We start from the raw sequence: 23,028 nt of genomic DNA on the forward strand, positions 1-23,028 counted from the left end.
GTTTCATGCTTTGAGTATAGTATTTTCTAGAACACTTGACTGCATATTAGTACTGCCTTTTTGTTATTATATATATATTTATATTTTTTTATGTATTTGTAACAAGTTTGAGCCATCTTACAGAGAGACAGAAAAAAAATATATATATACATAAGCAAGTAGAAAAAATGACTTTGAAAGTTATCCTTGAAAGCTGAAATTTTAAAAGCCCAGTGCACGCCAAATTTGGGAGGCGTGTGCACATGTCAGGCTGGTGCGCACCGAGCAAATTTGAAAAGCCACTGAGATGCGTGTGCATCTCTGGCAGCATGCACATCTCACATTGAAAAAGGGGCAGAGTCTGGGCGGAGCATGGGTGTTTTGGAGTGGGGCCAAGAAACGTGCGCACAAATACTTACATGCCATGGTGTGCACCCAGGTCAAATGCAGCATAAATTTACTTCTGCTATGAAGGAGGTACAGGTTAAAAAAAACAAACAAAAAAAGCCTAGCTATCCATGAGGGATTTTAATGATCTGGGGTAACCGGGGGGGGGGGGGGGGGGGGAGTGTAGGCTATTAAACTAGGGGGGTTGGAGGATTTAGCTCTTAACTGAGCGAACTGGTGAAACTGGCAACGGCATGGACACGTGCCCCTTTTAAAATCCCCCAAATTATGGGGTGAAGCGGGATTAGTACGCCTATGTGCGCACCTATTTAAAATTGGGTGCACATGTGTGCATGCCCAGACTATTTTATAACATGCGCATAAGTGCGCGCAACTTATAAAATGGCTGTATCCCTGGGTGTGCACCAGTGCACACTCGCCAATGCGCCCACGTGCTGGTTTGAAACTTACTGTAAGTTTTTTCAATTTTTATTTTGGGCATTTTAATTGAGAACTGACTTTTCATACATCACAACAGGGCGAAATTTATGTTTTTTTTAAGCAAATGATAAAAAAAATATATCATAAAGCTGGCATAAGATTCTGGAGCAGCTTTATTTTTATGCTGATTAATAATCTGCAATGAGTGATTTAAAACAATTTTGATGTTCTAAATTAATAGAAATACTTGTTTTCTCATTTTTTAATATTATACATACATGCATATGTTCTTACAAACACATACAATTAACCTTTCCTTTATCCTTCAAATAGTCGTCTTCATTTTGACAGATATTTCCTATATAAATTTTCCTTGCACTTTCTTTTGTCTTATATTTGCAAGCTTTTTAGAAACTTTATTTGTGAGAGTACCTAGGACAATGTAATTATAAATCTTGGATTGAAAGGAGGTCCTTTAATGATCACAAGTCACCTTAAAAATCGTAAAATTGAATGATGGATGAACATTTCTGCACTTGGCTGAGCATGGAATACCCCATGGCTTAGTTGGCCTACCAAGATCCAGCAGTGAGGCTCTGGCATATCACGGCTTAATAGTAAAGCATAGGCCAACCCTCAAAAGCACACTAAATCAACCCTGAAACTCAGCAGAATTGAGCCAAAATATCTCCAAAATAAAATTAATCTTTTCTGAATAACCAAGAAGCTGAACACATTCTAGAGACCATGAGTGAGCGGAGTTGCAGCCCCCATTCCATCCATGGAAATTGGTTAGGCCCCCTACACATCTGCTTATATCTCTTATAGAGATATATTTTGGATTCCTGGTCTGAATCTTGAACCAGATGCAAGTAATGACAATGCCAGCCAGTATCAGACACACACGCTCAAACAGATTTTTTAGATTGCAGAAACTTTATTGCAGAGCTTTCCAAACTTTTCATGTTGGTGACACACTTTTTAGACAAACATAATTTCGGGACACAGTAATTCAGTCTACTAGTAAACCAGAGGTTAAAGGTTAAACGAACGAAACATATTTCGACAATTTATGTATGTTTCCTTAAATATATACATAAATAAAATGTTTCACGACACAACCTATCTCATGAAAACCTTAAATTTATATTAAAAATATATATTCCAAGATTCATGTTATTGTTATAATTTATGAGAAACAATAATAAAACAAATTGTCTGTCCCCCACACACTCATCTCTCTCCTCCCCCCAGCACATGTCTGGCCCCCACACACTCATATCTCTCCCCCTCAAGCACATGTCTGACCCCCACACACTCATTTCTCTCCCCCCCAGCACATGTCTGTACCCCACACACTCATAGCTCTCCCCCTCAAGCACATGTCTGTCCCCCCAGCACGTTTGCCCCCCACTCACTCATCTCTCTCCCCCCAGCACATGTCTGGCCCCCACACTCATGTACCTCGTCTTTTTGATTGTTGCCAGTTAAGGCTTCACTCCCTTCCATGATCACCAGACACTGCTGCTTGCAGTCAGTACTCCTCATGGCCAGGCCTCATCGGCAGCAGCAGCCAATGCAAGGATGGCTGGGCTCGTTCCACCCACCAAGCCCCCCCAAAAAACGCGATTGACAGCAAAAATCACCCAATAATAAGCAACCCATAAACTGAAAAAAAAAAAGTGAATCTCTAGAAAAAAAAAGCCCAAACTCGCATCAGAGTTGACCGGGCTTGCGCGACACACCTGCACACTGCAGGCGACACACTAACGTGTCCCGACACACAGTTTGGAAAGCTCTGCTTTATTGGCACATACACACGAACAACCACAAAGGTACATACTCTTTCTCAGACACAAAGATACCCACACACACATATTGTCTCTTACAAAGTATTTATGTGTGTGTGTGTCTCTGACACAGACACACAAACACTCCCTGTGACATGCTACTGTTATACTGCTGCTTATGTACTCACACAGTGAGTGCTTCCAGTCCAGCACTGCTGTATCATGGTATAAAGTTTTTGCTTGCTTGCCAGTCCTTCCCCATTCTGCAACAGCCCCCTCCCTTTCCCAATGTCTTTCTCTATGAGACTCACTGGTTCTCTCAGAGCTCAGAGCAGTCGCCTCAGAAAGAAGCCTCCCCAACACCACATAGGCACTTTTTCCTGACTTACCCCCTTCTGACCTGTGCCTGTAGCTTGCCTCCACTTCTCTGCAACCCTCCCACCACTCTAGTGCATTCCCAATGACTGCAGACTACACAGTCTGCTGCTTTTATGGTTTCCCAGGCTCTGCTCTGCCCACTGACTCCAGGGGAGAGGGGACAAGAAGTGACCCCCCTTCTGTTCCCTGGGCTTATAAAAACAGAAAATTAAGCCCTGGCTGAGACTGGAGAGAGCTACTAACCTAAAGTAGGATAGCTCCAGATGAAATCCTGCTTTCTCTTGTGGAGCTAGTGCAGCCAGAGCTGGTGTAAAGATATTAGGTGTCATAGCCCAAAACTTACAGCCTTGCACACACGCCTGGGTCCCAACTTTCTCACAAATAATTTTAAAAAATATGCATTTATAGTAAAAGATTTTACATGAAAAAGAATATTCAATGTTCTAAGGTAAAAATATCACTTAAAACATGTATATTATTTACATGCACTACTGGTGGTACCACCCAGAAAACTCTGCAAAAAAGACACCTATAGTCACAGGACTACTGTAAAGCATGTCGGCCCTCAGAAAGTTTTCAGTAAACTTAATCACAATATAGTAAACCTCCCACATGAAAAGAGCACTAACTGCCAGCACTCAAATAGTAACAACCCTACCTATGAAAAGGCAACACTTCAATTATTGCACCAGGCCCTAAAACACCAATGCACCTGATATTAGGAAAACAGAACAAGCCAAGCTGAAACTACATGCTAGCAAAACATCTCACCTCAATCACGCATGCAGAACACAAATGAATCCTCACCAAATACAGAATAAAGAGACAAAAACTGAATTGGAAACCATAACAAGACAGACTCCTTATGCAGTGCAACAATGTAAAAACAGAATCATCACTATTCCTCATTAAACATCAAACAATAAAATCAAGATATATAAATCAACAATCATAATAGTAAAACCATAATCATAAAAAGAATATTCAAAACAGCTGATGAAAAGAATTCCCAATAATTAATTTTTTTAAATTATTCCCAAATACCCTAAAATTATTCCCAAATACCCTAAAATTTATTTATAAATCAAATAAATAAAAAAATTTAAAACACAATACATCAAACAACATCCAGTTATTAAAACTAATAAAGATAAAAGAATCCCCGGCTCGCCACACCTGGGAACTTTCGATTAAGTCACTCTGAGATTGTCATGATTAGTCCTCTCTCTCTCTCTCACATACCCATATTCTTCAACACACAAACACACCTGCTTACTCACACATCCTCACATAAGTTCTCTCTCATACACATACATATGCTCTCTCACATTCTCTCACACACATTCTCTCTCATGCACACTCTCTCCCCAGAACATATAAACAGAGGCTTCCTTGGACCTGCACAGCTTCTCTCACATACACATGCAGTCTTCAAATCTATTGCTCACATGTACACATGCTCCTACACATGTTCATCCACATGCTCTCTTATATGCTATTTGCTCATACGTATGCTCTCTCACACATACAAACATGCTTCATCTCACATACATACGCTCTCCCTCTCTCTCTCACACACATCTCCACACACTTGCTCTCTCTCTCCCTGAAACATACTAACAACAGAAGCCTGTTCCTTGGGCTTGTACAACGCCTCTCACACACATACACATTCTGTCTTTCAGTCTATTTACTCATACACATACTCACTCTCTCTCTCTCTCTCTCCAAGGAACATCAGCCTTCTTTCTTCAGTTTTGTGACTCCACCAACACAACAGCCTCCTTGTTGCACAGCTCATCAGTGTAAAAGCATCTTTCAGCGATGAAGCCCTTTAGATGCAACAGCCTTAAATGGGGCAGCTCAAAGCAACAGCCTCTTTTCCAGGCGCGGCCAAGCTGACAGTGCCTCTTCTCCTTGGTCGTGTGACCCTGCAGACCACAGCCTTCTTTTTTCAACTTGCAGCCCAGATGACAGAGGCCTCTTCACTTTAGCTGCACAGCTGAAGAAAAGAGGCAAATTTTAGCTGGGTGGCCCTGTCGACAAGAAGAGGCCCCTGTCGGCGAGGCCATGTGGCTGAAAAGAAGAGGCCCCTGTCAGAGGGGCCATGAGGCAAAAAAAAAAGAGAAGGCCGTGCAGCCCGGCCGGCAGCCGCCTTTTCTCTTCAGCCATGTGGCTTGGCAGACAGCTGCATCTTCTTTTCCACTGTGCCACCCAGCCCAAGTTAGCCCCACAACCACGTGACTGGCCTGATGAAACTACCTACCATGCTAGATCAATTGAGATGAAGCATAGATTCATGGAAAAAGAATACCCTGAAAGATATATTTTATCAGGTTATAATAAAGCATCTGAACAAATAGAAATGAGCTTCTTAAAAATAAAGAGAGAAAATCTACCGACTGAATCATCTGTTCAATAACTTATACACACGTCACGAAATATCATAACCATCCTTAAAAGACACTGGCAAGTCATGCAATTATTACCCATGTTCAAAGGTAAAAATTTAATGATAGCTAATAAACGAGATAAGAATATCAAAGAATTCATTTCTCCATCAGCACTCCCACAAAATACTATTTGTGATATCAGTCTGAAAAGACATAGCCCTTGTGGTAATTGCTTGGTTTGTGGCGTCAATATGAGAGTTGATAGCTTACTTGAACCAGACCTAGATAAAGATTTCAAACTAAGGTCCTTCACGAATTGCAAAAGCAAAGGAGTGATTTATGCAGCAATGTGTCCAAGCAAGCAAATGTACATTGGTAAAACAATAAGACAGTTTAATAAGAGAATAAAGAACATAAGAGCAATATCAAGAGAGCAGTAGAATCCAAACCTTTAGTATCACATTCTATTGAGAAAATCACAGATTCAATGATAGATTTTGTGTACTCCAACAACCTGTGTTGAATTGGAGGGGTGGTGATTTTGACAAGCTACTCCTCCAACTTGAACAAAAGTATATTTATGATTTCAAAACTATAAAACATGGTTTGAGGTTGATTTTTCTGGTTTTTTTATGATTAATTGAAAAAGACGTCACCTGTTTTTTTGTGTGTTTACCTGTATGCACAGGCTATTCCACATTTTTTATATTTTTTCCCCATTATTTATTTATTTTTCCCATTAAATTTTAAAATCATTTTAATACATTTTTCTAGTTAGTGTAAAACATTCTCTTTTTAGTATTTTACTCATCTTTTATTATTATAGTTCTTGAGTATCACTTCCCCATATTTCTGTGCTTCATTTTTCACCATACACTTCATACTCACTTTTCCCCTCCTCTAAGCCACACCCACTTCTTTTGATTGACAGTACTTTTGGCAGGGTTTTTAGACTTTTAAAGAGCAACCTTGGACTAGTGCTCAGTTTTGCTGATCTATGTGGAGACTAAACTCAGACCCGTTATCAACTAAAGTATTTTTAAGTCATTTCATAGTCTTTTTAATCACAGCCTTTCAACTATATTCAAGTGTATCAAACTTGGTTTGAATAAATTGTTTATTTCTAAAAAAATGGAATTTATGCGATCTTTTCATCCATGCACACAACTCGCATCAAACATTTTTTTTTTTTTTGTCTTTAATAGCGATTCTGTTGACATGATAATTTTAACTTTACCGATTCTGTTAACAGAACAGAGCACGGTAACTGATCAACCATGGACAGCATGCCACCTGCTGGGTTTTTTTTTAATGTTTTTGTTTTGTTTTGTTATTACATGTTTAGGCTGATAACGGGCTCTGTTACTTCAAGATCACATTAGTTTTTAGAGCATTTTCCTCACTCAGTCAACCCTGCATAAGTCATTTATTAGACATTGTTTAAGATAACCTTTCCAGTTTTAAATCTTAAGACGCTTGTTTTTGGAGCTTTCTTCAACACTATATCACCAGTCCAGTCATCCTGCGGGCAGTGGACCCGTGCACAGATGCACACCAATAAAATACAATTTCAGGTTTTTATATAAATGTTGTTCTCATACAAGTATTTACTCTAGAGCATAGTCTTGGTTCAGTCGGCACAACTTCCCACAGTTTCATCTATGTTTTAAGGTCACTCATATTGCCCGCGTCTACCATTTGATTAGCTTCAGATTGGGTTATTAACAGAACCATTATGATTATTTTTCCTACTCCTGGGTTCACAAGTGACTCCTCACACCGTGTTAATTTAATTAGTGTGCACTTCACATACAGTCTGTGGACAACTTGTTTTAGGGATATGTATTATACTTGTACTAGTCCGGTCTATTTAGCTGAGTTAGCGTTTCATTAATATTGTATGCCCCAACAATTGGCACTTACTGTACATCTTTGTATTTATAACATCTAATCATTCATGCTGTCCTTTGACTAGCCCTGTTACAACTTTATAAGGTCAAACATGATTCATTTGCCTATCCTCAAGCTCACTATTTTGTTTAAGTACATTCATTTTGTTTTTATGATCTTTTTTCTCATTTTTTTTTTTAATTTATAATTGGTCATTTTTCTTCAGATTAATCACTCACCGTAACAATATTACTGAATTTCATGAGCTCCAACTGGTATATACAGATATACCATTCATGAGCTCCAAATGGTATATACAGATATACCATTTATTCTTTTTAATTAATTTATGAACCTTTGACTGTATATCAATATTTGTTCTCTGAATTTCATTTATATTTTTCACATATTTTGGATTCTACTAATTTTTATTTGTTCTTCTGCCAATGCACATAGTGTGAGTACATCCAAATCACTTTGATTTGCACTATTAATTGCATGTTCAATTTTAAATGTTACCATTTTATATGTTGTTTTGTTCTTAATGTTTATTTGTTTTAATTTAGTCTTATATATTTATTTTATTGTAGCCCCTGAGGCAGCCCTAATTGTAAGGGGCAAAACTCTGTCAGAGTCGGGCTTGTTCATAGTATTTTGTCTCCACTTGAATAAAGCAATTTGATTGGACATCTGGCATCTATTCTACTTTGTTTACCCTCACGGCATTTGTAGATTGCCTTCCTTGTTGTTTCTTGGGTCTGACCGGCCCACTGGGGCATGCCCAAAGCCCCTACAGGCCAATTCGCCCCCTGGTGTCGTTCCACATGGTAGCTACTAAAAAGCACAGACTTAAAGATCTAAAAATGTATATCCTAGAGGAAAGATGAGATAGGGGAGATATGAAATACATTTAAATATCTCAGAGGTATCAATGCACAGGAGGTGGATCTCTCATTTAAAAGGAGACTTTAGAAAGAGGGGTCATGGGATGAGAGTGAAAAGGGATAGACTCAGGAGTAATCTAAGGAAGTATGTCTTTCCAGAAAGGTTGGTGGATGCATGGAGGTGGTGGAGACAATGACAGTATTAAAATTCATGAAAGTATGAGATAAGCAGGGAGTAGTAGGAATTTTAGAGTTAAGGTAGTTGTGTGGATGGACAGACTAGACAGGCCATATAGTTTTTTCTGCCATCTATAATAAATTTTGATGAATTCTTATTGTTTTGGCATTATTTTGTACCCACTAGGGTGGGTCCAGGATTTGGAGGTAAGCCTTTCAGTCACAGATGTATTAAGTTAGTACATTAAAAAATATCACCTACAACTTGTTTGTTTGACCCTTATGTCTACATATCCAAGTGGACTAACATGTCAACCACAATGTTTTGTTCAAAAAATGACAAACAACACTTTTCCCCCCATGTACCTTAAAAATCAGGTCAGGATTAGACAGCTGTTTTAATGACTGAACGAAATCTTGTACCATGCCTCCTTTATCCAGTTTACTTTTTATTCTGTGAAAAAAATGGACAGCATTCTGTTTTTATTTGAAGATAAATTTAATCCAGGTTGCAAATTCTAGTCAAGACAAACAGTTATTATGCACATAGGATGTTTTTACTAGTTTTCTGAAAATAAACGATTGCAAAGGATACAAAAATATAAAGATTTAGGTACAAAACTAAAACACTGTTTTGATTGTATTAACAAATCTTCCTATGATTAGTGATTAAGAGTAAATGACTGTCACCAGCAGAAAACTATTGCCTTGATTATATCTTGGAATAGTGCCTACCCTGATAAGTGGTCAAAGCCCAGATTTCCTTTTGAGGTGGCAGTTCTAGATTGATGGAGTTTTCAACTTCAACAGGAATGATAGCTGAGTATACATACTGTCATTTACATGAATGGCTGGGCACCAAAATGCTCAGCAGGTTAGTTCATACATTTATGAATTTGCTGTTCCCTGTACGTACCAGGATCAGTCCAGGACACCTGGGTTGTGACTCCGCACCAGTAGATGGAGACAGACTAAAACTTGTGGGCGGAGCCATATATGCCCCTGTGCCAGTCACAGCCCCTCAGTCTTACTCTGTCTCCAGTAGGTGGTGCAGGTCTGGTCACAGCCCTGTCTGACCTGATTCTGGTGGTTAGTCAGGTTTTGAATTTTGGGCTAGTTTTTGTTAGGCCTAGTTGTTTTATGCTAAATTTGGGGTTTTGTTTTTCTTTTAATCCTTCGTCCCGGGTGCCCTGCCTCCCAGGGGGGTTGAGAGGTCCTGAGGGGACTACCCTCCCCCGGTTGAGGCCGCTGCCAGGGTCGAGGACCCGGCTGGTCTAGTGGCAGCGTCAGGGGTGACACCGGGGAGCCCGGTTCACTCACCCCTGCAGGACTAGGGCTCCAGGACCCGGGACAGCGGCCAGCGTCAGCGTTTAAAAAAAAAAAAAAAAAAAAAAAATTGTTTCTGTTTTTATTTTGTTGCGACCGGCTTTCCGTTGCTTAGGCGTCGCTGATCCTTCGTTTTTCACGCGGGGGGGGCGCCGCTGGCAGGGGGGAAGGTCGCCGAATTCGTTTTTTTCTTATTTTGACGCGCGCCTCAGTTTTTGTCTTCTCGCAGTCGCCGGCATGCCGCGCGGTTCTCCTCTAAGGCCTGCGGATCGGCGCGCGCGCGTTGGTCCCGAGAGGGCCTCTGTTCGGCCTGCGTTCCGGGCGGTGAAGGAACGTCCGGGGCATCGCGAGGGGCTCGGGCCTGGAGCGCGCATTCGCGGTTCTCCCTCTAAGGCCTGCGGATCGGCGCTCGCGCATTGGTCCCGGGAGGGCCTCTGCTCGGCCTGCGTCCCGGGCGGTGAAGGAACGTCCGGGGCATCGCGAGGGGCTCGGGCCCGGAGCGCGCGTTCGCCGCCGCGAGGGGTAGGCCAATTAGATAGGCCTCAGGACATGTTCCCGCTCAGCGCGGGAGTGGCGGCCATTTTGGCCACCGGCAGGAAATTCACGCGGACCGCGGCTGGCGATTCCGCTCTACCTCCCGTGTTATCCCCACAGCGGGGCGCGGCGGGAGGGGTCGTCGCGGAGGGGCTTCGGCCCCGGGGGGATTCCGGGGCCGATTCGTCTGACTCAGGTTCGTTTTCGGAGGATTTTCGCGGTTTTGCTGCGCAAGGTACTTATATACAAGCGTAGCACGCGCTCCCGAGGGGGGGGGCTCTGAGGAGGGCCCCCACCAGGCCCCACCAAGTAAGCACACAAAAAAAAAAAAAAAAAAAAAAAAAAACCGCGGTGCGCGCCCGGGAGCCCTCGCGAGGGAAACAGCGGCCCTGGGGCGTACCTCAGGAGTCAGATTCCGAAGATTCCTCCACGGTGGATACTGCTGATCCCGAAGAGCCCCCGAGGGGGGCCGAGGCGACGGGGGCGGATGACGCTGCCCAGCCCGTCGCGGGAAAAGGCACACAGGCGGCGGACGGGGATGTCCCCAAGGTAGTCCGCCTGTTCCGCAGAGAGCAGCTATCGCCACTCATCCCGGCCATCCTCCAGGAGCTGGGGATAGAGGCTCCACCCGTGGTGGTCCGCCAGGAGGCCAATATGGATCCAGTTCTGCTAGGGCTCACGGGACCGGCGGTGGTTTTTCCTTTTCATTTTTTCTTCGACGGATATATATTTTTCCGGGAGTGGGATACCCCGTAGTTAGGGTTGAAAGTCAGCAAAGCCATGGATAAGCTCTACCCGCTCCCGGAGGAGGCGCTGGAGCTTCTTCTACTTCCAAATGCGGATTCAGCGGTCTCCGCGGTGACGAAAAGGTCCACTATCCCGGTCACGGGGGCGGCGGCCCTTCGGGATATACAATACAGGAAGCTAGAGGCGCAGCTCAAGAGGATATTTGAGGTATCCGCCCTAGGGGTGCGGGCCGCAATCTGCACTAACTTCGCCGTGCGAGCTATTTACGCTGGGCCCAGGTCCTTCAGGCGAATGCGGGCCTCTCTGCAGAAGAGACGTCTCAGGCTGATAGTTGGGAGGCGGCAATAGCTTATGGAGCTGACGCCCTCCACGACCTTCTGCGCACCTCGGCTAGGTCCATGGTGGCAGCAGTTTCGGCGCGCCGTCTCCTGTGGCTGCGCAACTGGGCGGCGGATGACTCTTCCAAGGCCCATCTGGGTTCGTTACCTTTCAAGGGGAAGTTGTTGTTCGGTAAGGAGTTGGATGATTTGATAATTTCTCTGGGAGAGAACAGGGCATTCAAGCTGCCCGAGGATAGGACCAGAGCGCGGTCCTCTTTTCCGGCCAGGTCCCGGTTTCGGAGGCCCAGGAAATCGCGCCCTCACAGATCCGACGGACCTTCGTATAGGCATCTCCTTCCCGGAACACTCAGTGGCAGCAGTCCTTTCGTGGGAAACGTTACGGGAGGCAAGCTGGAGCCCTGGTGGGTGCGGGGTCCAAGCCCTCCCAATGAAGTCCGGCCGGTAATGGACCAAGGTGACGTCGGATCAGTGGGTCCTCAACGTGATAAGACGCGGCTACGAGTTAGATTTTGCTCGCATCCCAGCGGACAACTTCCTGGTCTCGCCTTGCAAGGCCTCCGGGAAGAGGGCGGCGGTGTTGGACACCATCCGTCGGCTGGAAAGCTTGGGGGCTATGTCCCCCGTCCCTGTCGATCAGCGCGGCACGGGCCGTTACTCCATTTACTTCGTGGTTCCCAAGAAGGACGGCTCTTCAAGGCCAATTCTGGACCTGACAGGAGAAAACAGATGTCTTCAAGTTCCCCACTTCAAAATGGAAACGATTCGGTCAGTTATCGCTTCGGTGCGTCCGGGCGAATTTCTGGCTTCCCTGGATCTCACGGAGGCGTACCTTCACGTGGGCATTCAGCCATCGTGCCAGCAGTTTCTGAGGTTCTACCAGTTTCGGGCGCTCCCTTTTGGCCTTGCAACGGTGCCTCGAACATTCACAAAAGTGATGGTGGTAGTGGCGGCGCAGCTGCGACGAGAAGGTCTCCTGGTTCATCCTTACCTAGACGATTGGCTGATTCGGGCGAAATCCGAGAGTCAGTGTCGACAGGCGGTGGACAGGGTCCTCCAGCTCTTGCAGCCCCCGGGCTGGGTGGTCGATTGCCACAAGGGTCATTTGGACCCCACTCAGTCCTTGGCATATCTGGGGGCCTTATTCGACACGGATCTGGGCAAAGTAGTCCTCTCTCAAGTTCGGATAGGCAAGCTGCAATCTCAGGTGAGGCGTCTGTTGTCTCTTCACCGTCCGCGAGTCTGCGATTACCTGACGGTGTTGGGGTCTATGGCTTCAACGCTCGCGTTGGTACCCTGGGTGTTCGCTCACCTGCACGGTCCAGTCTTCTTTGGTGGCTGGATCCAAGTCATCTGTCCTGTGGCGTCTCCCTTCTCGGTCCAGAATGGACGGTGGTGACCACGGATGCCGGTCTCCCCGGCTGGGGAGCAGTTTGCCTAGGGAAGTCGGTACAAGGCTTTTGGTCAGAATCACAGGCTCAGTGGTCCATCAACCGCCTCGAGACCAGAGCGGTCCGTCTGGCTCTCCAAGCCTTCCTACCATTGGTGCGGGGACAGGCGGTCCGGGTACTGTCGGACAACGCCACCAGGGTCGACAACGTACAGGCGGATTTTCTCAGCAGGCATCGTCTAGATCCCGGAGAGTGGGAATTGGCGGACGAAGCGTTTCTCCTCATCTGCAGGACGTGGGGAGTTCCCCACATGGATCTGATGGCCCTGTGGCACAACGCGAAGGCTCCACGTTTTTTTAAAGTCGGCGTCGAGAGACAGGAGCAGAGGGCGTCGATGCGTTGGTGCTTCCGACGGATGTGCTGCTGTAGGTGTTTCCCCCATGGCCAATGATCGGCAAGATTCTGCGGCGCATAGAATTGCACCCGTCCAACGTGGTCATGGTGGCACCGGAGTGGCCACGCCGTCCATGGTTCGCAGACCTCATTCAGTTGTCGGTGGCGGCTTCCCCTCGTCTTCGGGGATTCGCGGGGCTGCTTCATCAGGGCCCCGTCTGTTTGGAGGATGCGGATCACTTCTGTCTCGCAGCATGATTTTGAGAGGACTCGGTTGAAGAGAAAAGGTTACTCAGACGCGGTTATTGCTACGCTACTGAGATCCCGGAAGCAGTCTATGCTACTGAGATCCCGGAAGCAGTCTATGTTCCTGGCCTAGGTCAGGGTATGGGAAGTTTTTGAGGATTGGTGTGTGACGCGAGGTTTGGATCTCCCCTACCGTGGCGGTCCCTGATATTCTGGCTTTCCTCCAGGCGGGACTGGCCAGAGGATTGGCGTGCAGTTCCCTACGGGTCCAAGTGGCGGCACTTGGTTGTTTGCGGGGGAAGGTCGGTGGATCCTTCCTGACTCTTCACCCGGATATAGCCCGTTTCCTGAAGGGGGCTAAACATCTCCGTCCTCCTTTGCGTCCTCCCTGTCCGGTTTGGAATCTCCATTGGGTTCTTTCGGCCTTATGTTCGGCACCGTTTGAGCCTTTGCAGCGCTCTACTGTCAAAGATCTCACGTTAAAGACCGTGTTTCTGGTGGCGATTTCTTCGGCTCGCCGTATCTCGGAATTGCTGGCATTGTCCTGTAGGGAGCCGTTCTTGCGAATCTCCGACACAGGCGTTTCCTTGCGGACTGTCCCTTCCTTTCTTCCTAGGGTCGTCTCGGCTTTCATTTGAACCAATCCGTTGAACTTCCCGCTTTCGCGGTCGGGGAGTCGTCGGATCCGAAATCAAGGGATTTACGGAAGCTGGATGTGCGGAGGGCCCTCCTTCGCTATCTGGAGGTCACTAATCCTTTTCGGGTAGCGGATCCTCTGTTTGTCCTCCTTTCCGGCCCCAGGAAGGGTGCTGCGGCATCTCGTACGACGAGCGCTCGTTGGCTTAAAGTGGCCATAGGCTCAGCGTACATGATACGGGGACAGCCTCCGCAGGTGGATCTTCGGGCTCATTCGACAAGGTCTCACGCTGCGTCTTGGGCGGAGGCTTCTCAGGTGTCGCCTCAAGAGATTTGTAGGGCGGCTACCTGGAAGTCATTGCTTACCTTCGTCCGACATTACCGTCTGGATGTTCAGGCCGCTGAGGCCGGAGGTTTTGGGGAGAGGGTACTCCGAGCGGGACTCTCTGCTTCCCACCCTCGGTAAGTTGGCTCTGGTACATCCCAGGTGTCCTGGACTGATCCTGGTACGTACAGGGAAAGGAAAATTAGTTTCTTACCTGATAATTTTCGTTCCTGTAGTACCAAGGATCAGTCCAGGATCCCGCCCGCAGTACTACGCTAAAGTAACGGAGAGTCCGCTCATCGTTCTTTCTGTACGCTCACTGCTTGTTCGCTCTCCCGGTTGGGGAGTCTGGTTCCTACAGGAGTTGGCATTGTTTCCGGTTAATTAGCAAGTTTTGTTAGTTAGCTATGGTTGCCTACTTGGGTTTCTACTTTGACATTACGTATGACTGAGGGGCTGTGACTGGCACAGGGGCATATATGGCTCCGCCCACAAGTTTTAGTCTGTCTCCATCTACTGGTGCGGAGTCACAACCCAGGTGTCCTGGACTGATCCTTGGTACTACAGGAACGAAAATTATCAGGTAAGAAACTAATTTTCCTTTATAACAAGGGAAACTGTTCTACAAATTAAATCTGGGGTGATGATTCCTCATGAGTCAAGAGGTGCTCTCATATGCTTGGAATAGATTGTTTTGGATTAATGGGTTTCAACCTCAGCACAGGCATAAATATATCAATTACAAATTCCAAATGTCTGAAAAGGAGTTGGTACAAATGGGATTTGAGAGAGCAAGGCTGCAAGACCTCTCTTTACAAAATACTGTGCAGTACTGTACAATACTGTAATGAAGATCTAAAAATATTAAAAAATATGAAAAGTATATGAGTTTAAATGGTGGAAAGCATGTTTTGTACTGTCTATATAAAATAATTTTGCTGTAGAGAATATCCTAGATGTCCTGTGAGTCTTGTGTGACTTTTTATGACAATTGTCAAAAACATAAAACATTATAAAATGCTGGCAAACAAAAGTTGTATTTTATCTACATATAATAATCTATTTTTACTTATCTTTAGAAGCAACATAGTAATGTTTTTGTCAATACCTTAAGACAAATTCCTTGTTTCTATGGCCAGTAACAGTATCTTCAAAAGAATAGTTCTCACTGCTGATCATGAAAGGATAGACAAGAGCCTCAGGGTAGGTATCTGCAATCTCTCCTATAATGTGCTGCACTGCTACAGCTTCCTTCTTATCAAGCATTGCCATCATCTGGCTGATCCAGCCAATGAACTGCCAACATGGAACAGAGGAAACCTGCAAAAATATTTAAAAGAAGTGATAGCTACACTGTTAGATTTATATTAATGCAAATTGTATTGGCTCTTGAAGCGATTTCTCATTTTTTTAAAAATCTGTTGCATCTGTATCACATATAGAACGCAGTCTGTTGAACAGTGGTAGACATCGTTAACTCATTACACGTAAACCTGAAAATGTTCACCCTTCCTAAAGAGAGATCATCAAAGATGTATGCATTTCTTAGGAGGGCAAGCTTAAGGAGTGAGGCCTGTGCACAAGGAACCAGCCTCAACAAACTCTTATCAGCTTAGAGCTTGAGCTTGTCCCTTGTAGGGGTGATTCATACAGGCTATTATACAACATTTTCATTGCTCTTACAAAAAGTACTTGAATTTCACTCTTTAATCAATGTTTGTGGGGCATGGATATTATAGTAACATGCTACCAGAAACAGATTATTGTATAGCTTAAAAAGTTTGTTTCTCAAGAAGAAACAAATGTATCACATTGAATTTCAAGTCACATTGGATCATATTATTTAAAACACTTTGCTATAGCCACAGAATTTGAAAAGCCTTTTGAGCAATCAAGAGTTTCAAAGTAAGAAATTGTTTCCTTCTTTCCTGACGCTCCCGGCAAATGTCAGGAAAAATCTAAACTCTGGCCACTGATGAAATACTAGATAACGGTCAGACTCAAGAACAAAAGATACAATAAATGTAGCATGAGAAATATCATCCTGAGATGTCTGAAGAAAGTGAGACCTATCAGAGCTATCAAAAGAGACAATCAAGAGTCTCAATCTGGGCAGACCGAATGGGCCAATGGGTTTTTATTTGCTGTCATTTACTACATTATTATAAAATCTGGTTTAAGTTATTGCTTTCTATAGGCAAGTAGGAAAGAGATTGAACTTCAGTAATAAAGCTTGCTGGAAAAACAGAAAAAGCAGTTACAAGTAATCTATGTTACTTATTTATAAGCACTTGATATTCTGCCTTTTCCTATAAGAGGGCCCAAGGAAGATTACATAAAGTAATAAGGCATTGAGTACTAGAGATGTGATTCGGCCTAACCATTGCTCCTACCACGTGACAGGGGCAGGCCAATGGCACCGGTAACCCCTGTCACAGGTAAGGGCAAAGAGCCACCGGCGCCATTTTGATTACTGGCAGTAGATGGCCCAAGAAGGGGGGCGGGGTCACTCCCAGGACCCTGCTGGACCACCAGGGACTTTTGGCAAGCTTTCTTTTGGGGGGGGGGGTGTCGGGCAAGTTTTGGGGGGTTGGGACGGTGGGGGTTTGCAATTAATTAAATTTGAAGGATTGAGGTGGGTTTGGGTTTGAGAGACAATCCCTTCTGTAGGCCGTTCTGCAGGAATTCCAAAATCACAGGAATCTTGACTGAGCGTGGTATGATGTCACGGTCCTCGCACCACGCTTCGAATACTCTCCAAATCCTTATGTATGTTAGGGATGTGGAGAACTTGCGTGTTCGGAGTAGGGTGCAATTACTGCCCCCGAGTATCCGCTCTTCCTCAGGCGAGTCCTCTCAATGGCCAGACAGTAAGAGAGAATCGAGCTGGATCCTTGTGGAGGATCGGTCCCTGTTGGAGCAGGTCTCTGTGTGGAGGTAGCGGAAGGGGGCTCCCTGTCAGCAGTCTTCGCATGTCTACGTACCACGGTCTTCTTGGCCAGTCCAGGGCCACTAGAAGTACTGGTCCCCTGTGGTGTTCTATCTTGTGAATGATTGCGCCCAATATGGGCCACGGCGGGAAGGCGTATAACCGAGTCTCCTGTGGCCAGGTCTGTACCAGGGCATCGATTCCCTGGGACTAGGGTTCCCGCCTGCGGCTGAAGAAACTGGGCACTTGAGCGTTGGATCGGTTTGCCAGGAGGTCCATAGTTAGTGTTCCCCAACGGTTTACTATCAATTGAAATGCTGCATCAACAGCCTCCATTCTCCTGGGTCTAGACTTTCTCTGCTGAGGTAATCCACGACGTTGTCTTTCCCGGCGATGTGGATGGCCGAGATCTCTTGAAGATTCACTTCCACCCATGACATTAGGAGTTCTATCTCCAGAGACACCTCTTGGCTTCTGGTTCCTCCCTGACGGTTGATGTAGGCCACTGTTGTGGGGTTGTCCAACATTACTCTGACTGCTTTGTCTCGGAGTCTGTGACCGAACAGTAGGCAGGCTAGTCTGACTGCCCGGGCTTCTAGGCGATTGATGTTCCATCCCGAATCTTCTTTGTTCCATTGCCCTTGGGCGGTTAGCTCCTGGCAGTGTGCTCCCCATCCTCGTAGGTTGGCATCCGTGGTGAGCAGGATCCAGGTTGGTGAGGATAGTCTTGTATACCTGATCTAGGAGTGAGATGAGGAGAGTTTCTGTGTTGTGTTCTTTTCGGAATCCATATTGAGAGGGGTGTAGAATATTATATTCCTCCAGGTAATTCGAAAGTTGATTATTTACGATTTTCTCCATAATCTTGGCTACAAACGGCAGGTTTGATATAGGGCGGTAGTTGTTGGGATCATCCGGGTCCAGGTTCGGTTTTTTTGAGTATGGGTTTCAGGCTGGCCAATTTGAGAGTGTCCGTGAAGATTCCTTGTGAGGGAGCAGTTGATAATATCTGCTAGATGTTTAGAGAAAGATTCAGGTATGAGGATCAGCAGTTTGGAAGGTATTTGGTCTAGGGGGTGAGTGGAAGGTTTCATTCTTTTTATCATGTTTTCCACTTCTAATGCGTGTGTGGGATCGAAGGATTCCAAACCTACAACTAGGTTCGGGGGTTGGGGGGGATCCAGGGATGGCGTATTAGGGCAAATAGGTAATTTAGCAAGGGTATTGGAGATTTTGTTCTGGAAGAATACGGCCAGCTCATTGGCTTTCGATTGGGCTAGGTCGTCAGGGATTGTAGGGGGAGCGGTTTTGGTAAGTTCTGAAACATACGAGAAAAGAGCCTTCGCATCGAAGATCATATCGTGGATACGGTGGGCGTAGAAATCTCTTTTTGTTCGCAGAGTTGCAGATCTGTATTGGTAGAGGGTGGCTTTGTATAAAGTTAGAGAGTGAGGGTTGGGGTTCTTCCTCCATTCCTTTTCTTTCCGCCTCAAGCCTTGCTTTTATGTGCGTAGCTCCTTTGAGAACCAAGGCTGCTTATTTTTTTGAGAAGGGTTTATGTTTTTTTCCGACAGAGGGCATAGTTTGTTGGCTATAGTTTCTGTAATGTTCTGCCAAGATAGGATGGCTGCATTGGGGTGTGATAGATCCAGGTTAGATCTATCACACCCCAATGATCAGAGAGATACCGAGAGCTTCAGATGGGCAGGGTTTCCTATAATGCAGGGTGGTAATCTGAGGGGGTGCAGCCAATCTTGTCATCGATCTGAGGGTGGAGGAGATCATATAATGGTCTGACCATGGGATCGGGAGGCAGAGTGGGGGTGAGAGTGAAGAGAGACTGGAGTTTGTGAAGATAAGGTCTAGGGTATGGCCTGCTTTATGTGTGGGCTGGTTGATTAGTTGTTTGAAGCCCATGTCCGAAAGGGCGGATAAGAAAGCTTCACAGTTGGAAGATCGAGGCTTGGAAATGTATAGATTAAAGTCCCCAAGGATGATGGTTGGTGAATCCAAGTTTAAGTATTTTGCTATTATTTCCACAATGGGGGAGGCATCTAGTTCTAATAATCCAGGAGGGGTGTATGTAATAAACCTAAAACCCTCTTTCCTACACCATTGTCTCATCCACACATTGAGACTCTGGAATTCTGCATGCTTCTGGGGTCCTGCACATTGCATGGGGAGCATTTCTGGGAATGGTACCCTGGAGGTTCTGGATTTCAACTTTCTACCTAAATTCAGCTTTCAGAACCTCCCTCCTGCACTTCCCTAAGTACCAAAATAGCCGACTCCTCCCCAGCATTATCTAAAATCCTATCTATGTGACGTGTGAGATCTGCCAGCTTCGCACTAGGCAGGCAACTTATCAAGCGATCCTTACGTCCAGCAGCCACCCTAATCAAATACAATCCTAATAATCAAATCACCAAATACAGTCTCCAGGTGCATGTGCCCTTCCCTTCTGGGCACATGCACCTGGAGACATCTCTCTCCTCACTCCCTCTACGGAAAACTGTGTTCTCTCTCAGTTTTCCCACCAACCCTTATCCCTGCTGCTCTCTCCCTTCCTCTCAGCTGCTGCAGCCTGGTCCTGGACTCCTTTTAGTAAATCAGAGTTGGATTGTTCTGACTTATCAAACAGAACTATAGAAAAGGAGATACCGAGTATCACAGTAGAGAGGATCATCAGCTGAGGTTGTCGAAATATGATAGGAACAAATGGAGAGACAGGAGAAACAGGGCAAGTGGGTCAAATCAAATTTATCACTTGACTTTCCTACAGGAGCTCAAGGAGAGGAACAGAGTAAAATCAACAATACAAATATCATAAGACAATATAAGTCATAAAAGGCATAATAAATAAAAACATGACAGTCCAGAGATAATGAATACAATACAAAATAAAACAAATATAAAACAAAAGGAAAAAGAGAGAAAACACGATGGAAAGGGAAGACAGGATATGCTTTAGGAGTGAGAAGAAATATGGATAGAAGATGATATAGAAGGGAGAAGAAAAGCCGTGTGGGCATGGAGATATGACAGAGGAGAGAATAAGAGAAAAGATAAGGGGAGAGGAAACATGATAGGAGGGAGAGGCAAAGAGAGAAGATGTGATAGGAGAAAAAAGGGCATATATGTCAAGGGGAAGAGAAAGTGGAGAAGGAATGGATGAAGAGAGACTCAAGGAAATGAGACTGCTCCATCCTTAATTCACTGATAGTGTGTCAACCCAGCATGGCAGGTCTGGTATGCTACCAGTTAACTACATCTCCTGAAGTAGAAGTAAAATTCACCTGGACAATGTGCTCATGGTAAATTTACCACAATTTGACAATAATGGCTATTGGCCAATGAGCTCCTTACATGCTAAATCTTAAGATGCCTGTGTTATTTTTAGAAAAACACTATTATTAAATCTCCACTCAAACGGGTTGTAACACTTAATGTTATACACCAATCATACAACCCTGTATTTTCATAACACCATTCCTTTATATGAAGATCCCGATTTTTTTCTTTTATTTTCTTCTGTGTTTAATTATATTTCCCTCCCCCATTCATGTGTTATCATTTAAAAAATTATTAAAGATAGATACCTCTAATAATTTTTTAAATGATAACACATGAATGGGGGAGGGAAATATAATTAAACACAGAAGAAAATAAAAGAAAAAAATCGGGATCTTCATATAAAGGAATGGTGTTATGAAAATACAGGGTTGTATGATTGGTGTATAACATTGTGTTATTTTTAGTGCATCTACATTATCAGGCTTTACCATGCGTGTTAAAAATAACACCTATTATTACATGGGCTCCTTAGAGCCTACTAAAAATGATATTCACAAAAATATTAAATGGAATCCTGTACTATAATTATATCCAAGTTGCTGCTGGCAATTCTGGGTAAATAGAGTAGAGGAAAAACACAAAGGCATCAAAAGCCTTTTGTAATACCATAAACTATACTTCAGTATTCTACTGCCTACGCACCAAACACCAACTGGGCTACATGATGAAGAATTCTCTCTACGAAACAAACAGGAAAGTACCTTATACTTTCATGTTGTATAATGTTTGTTGCTTAAAAAATAAAAGAGACAACTAACCTCTCTTGTCATCAGGTCCAAGGTTTCTGCAGGATACAGTTCTACAATTTGTAGCAATCTGGAAAATTTTAGTCTGGCATCTTTAGAGTTCAGCTTTAAAGCTTTGATCATTTTCTCTACTACAATTGCTCGGAATTTCTGTAGATGCACGCTGTCAATAACTGCCAACAGAAAACAAGCAAATAAATACAATACTCCATTTCTTTACTTGGATTCAATCCATCATTGTTATGGTATAGCACATATGTCATGTATGGAGAAGAAAGCTATTGAAATATTGCTCTCTGCGTCCAAGGCAAGGGTTAAGAGAAATTGGATTCAAATAGCATCCAAGGGCCCTGACTTTATGATCTGGGAAACTAATAAGCATGAGGCCAGCATGCACAGAGCAGCAGATACTGGCATAAGCATAAGCTTGCTGGGCAGACTGGGTGGATCATTTGGTTCTTTAGTCCTATCATTTGTATGTTTTTATGTTTACACGTTTTAAAACAGTTTTAGACTATTAGAGATGTCTGGTACACCCACTGTGTCTGCATATACTGTCTCCTAATCAGTGCCCAGAAGCTTTGGAAATGCTCAGGTTCAACACAATAAATCTTAAGAAGACAGACTAGATAGAAACCAAGCACAAAATCCACAGCTTGAGGTCAGGGAGGTGTACAGATATGCCATAACCATCATTAAACACTTGGTAAAGATACCTCCCTATGGCTAGGAAGTGTTCCCATGCAATTTTTTTTATCTGATTTTCATATTCTGCTTTTTAGCACTTCAAAATGGATTGCATTCAGGTACTATCAGTATTCACCTATCCCCAGGGGGCTTACAATCTAGGCATTTTCCCCATAGACACCTGAGGCAACAGAGGATAAAATGATCTATCCAAGGTCACAAGGAGCAGCAATGGGATTTGAACCCTCATCACCCTGGTTCATAGTCTGCTGCTCTAACCATTAGGAAACTCCTCCAATCCTATGTATATGGAAGTCTGTGGGGTCCACAGCATAGTCTGTTCGTTCAGTTTAGGAATCAGTGATGTCTTGTGAAATTATTCTGAACTGCTTTTTGATAAAGAGCAGACCCATTCCCTTAGGTCTAGTATGGGTCTAAATCCTCTGACATCTTGAACACCACGAAAATCCTGAAATACCATCCCCACATTCCCTCCTCCAACAGGTTTGATGGCAAATACCATGAACAGACAACAAACGTTTTGCCACAAAACATTAATGTTGAAGGTCTATAAAATATTTAGTGTTGGCTGATTTGGAGAATCATGTGAAATAAGAACTTTATAGCCATCTTTTACAATTCTCAGTATCTAACCATCAGAACTGGTCACAAGGAAACAGTTTGCATCATACAAATCTCAGCTTTTAAGTCAGGACTTGTCTATGTCCTCGAAGCCATAAAAAAACAAAACACCCCAATCTTGATTTTGACTGCATAGCCTTCAGTTACTGGCCTTGTCTTTTCTTTGGTGGTCATTACTCTGAAGAGACTGGGAAAAGTCAAAGAACTCTTGTTACAAAAGGCTTTCTTCGAGGGAACTTCTAAGCAAGGCCTCCCAGCAGAGATGGCGGGCAGGGGAGCAGAAAGGTTTGTGGTATACACTATGCAAAGCAGAACTAAGCTTGGGAAGCTTTCTGGCTCGTGCATGACAGCAATTGCTTTAGGATTTGGCCCTGACCATGTTATGTGGTAACCCACTGCACCCCTCCAAGGTTGC

At 44.4% G+C, this 23,028-nt stretch overlaps 1 protein-coding gene across 2 annotated transcripts in view; it reads right to left on the bottom strand.

Moving 5' to 3' along the window:
- PRKDC (protein kinase, DNA-activated, catalytic subunit) overlaps positions 1-23,028 on the bottom strand; it is a 683,602-nt gene that overhangs the window by 87,331 nt on the left and 573,243 nt on the right. For both annotated transcript variants that reach the window (XM_029591248.1, XM_029591249.1), the window contains 3 exons: positions 21,297-21,457; positions 15,364-15,575; positions 8,686-8,773 (listed from right to left, as the gene is read on the bottom strand). In XM_029591248.1, coding sequence (XP_029447108.1) covers positions 8,686-8,773; positions 15,364-15,575; positions 21,297-21,457 — 461 coding nt within the window. The remainder of the gene's footprint in view (positions 1-8,685; positions 8,774-15,363; positions 15,576-21,296; positions 21,458-23,028) is intronic.

This window comes from Rhinatrema bivittatum, chromosome 2 (genome assembly GCF_901001135.1).
Source record: "Rhinatrema bivittatum chromosome 2, aRhiBiv1.1, whole genome shotgun sequence".
NCBI classification, from domain to species: Eukaryota; Metazoa; Chordata; class Amphibia; order Gymnophiona; family Rhinatrematidae; genus Rhinatrema; species Rhinatrema bivittatum.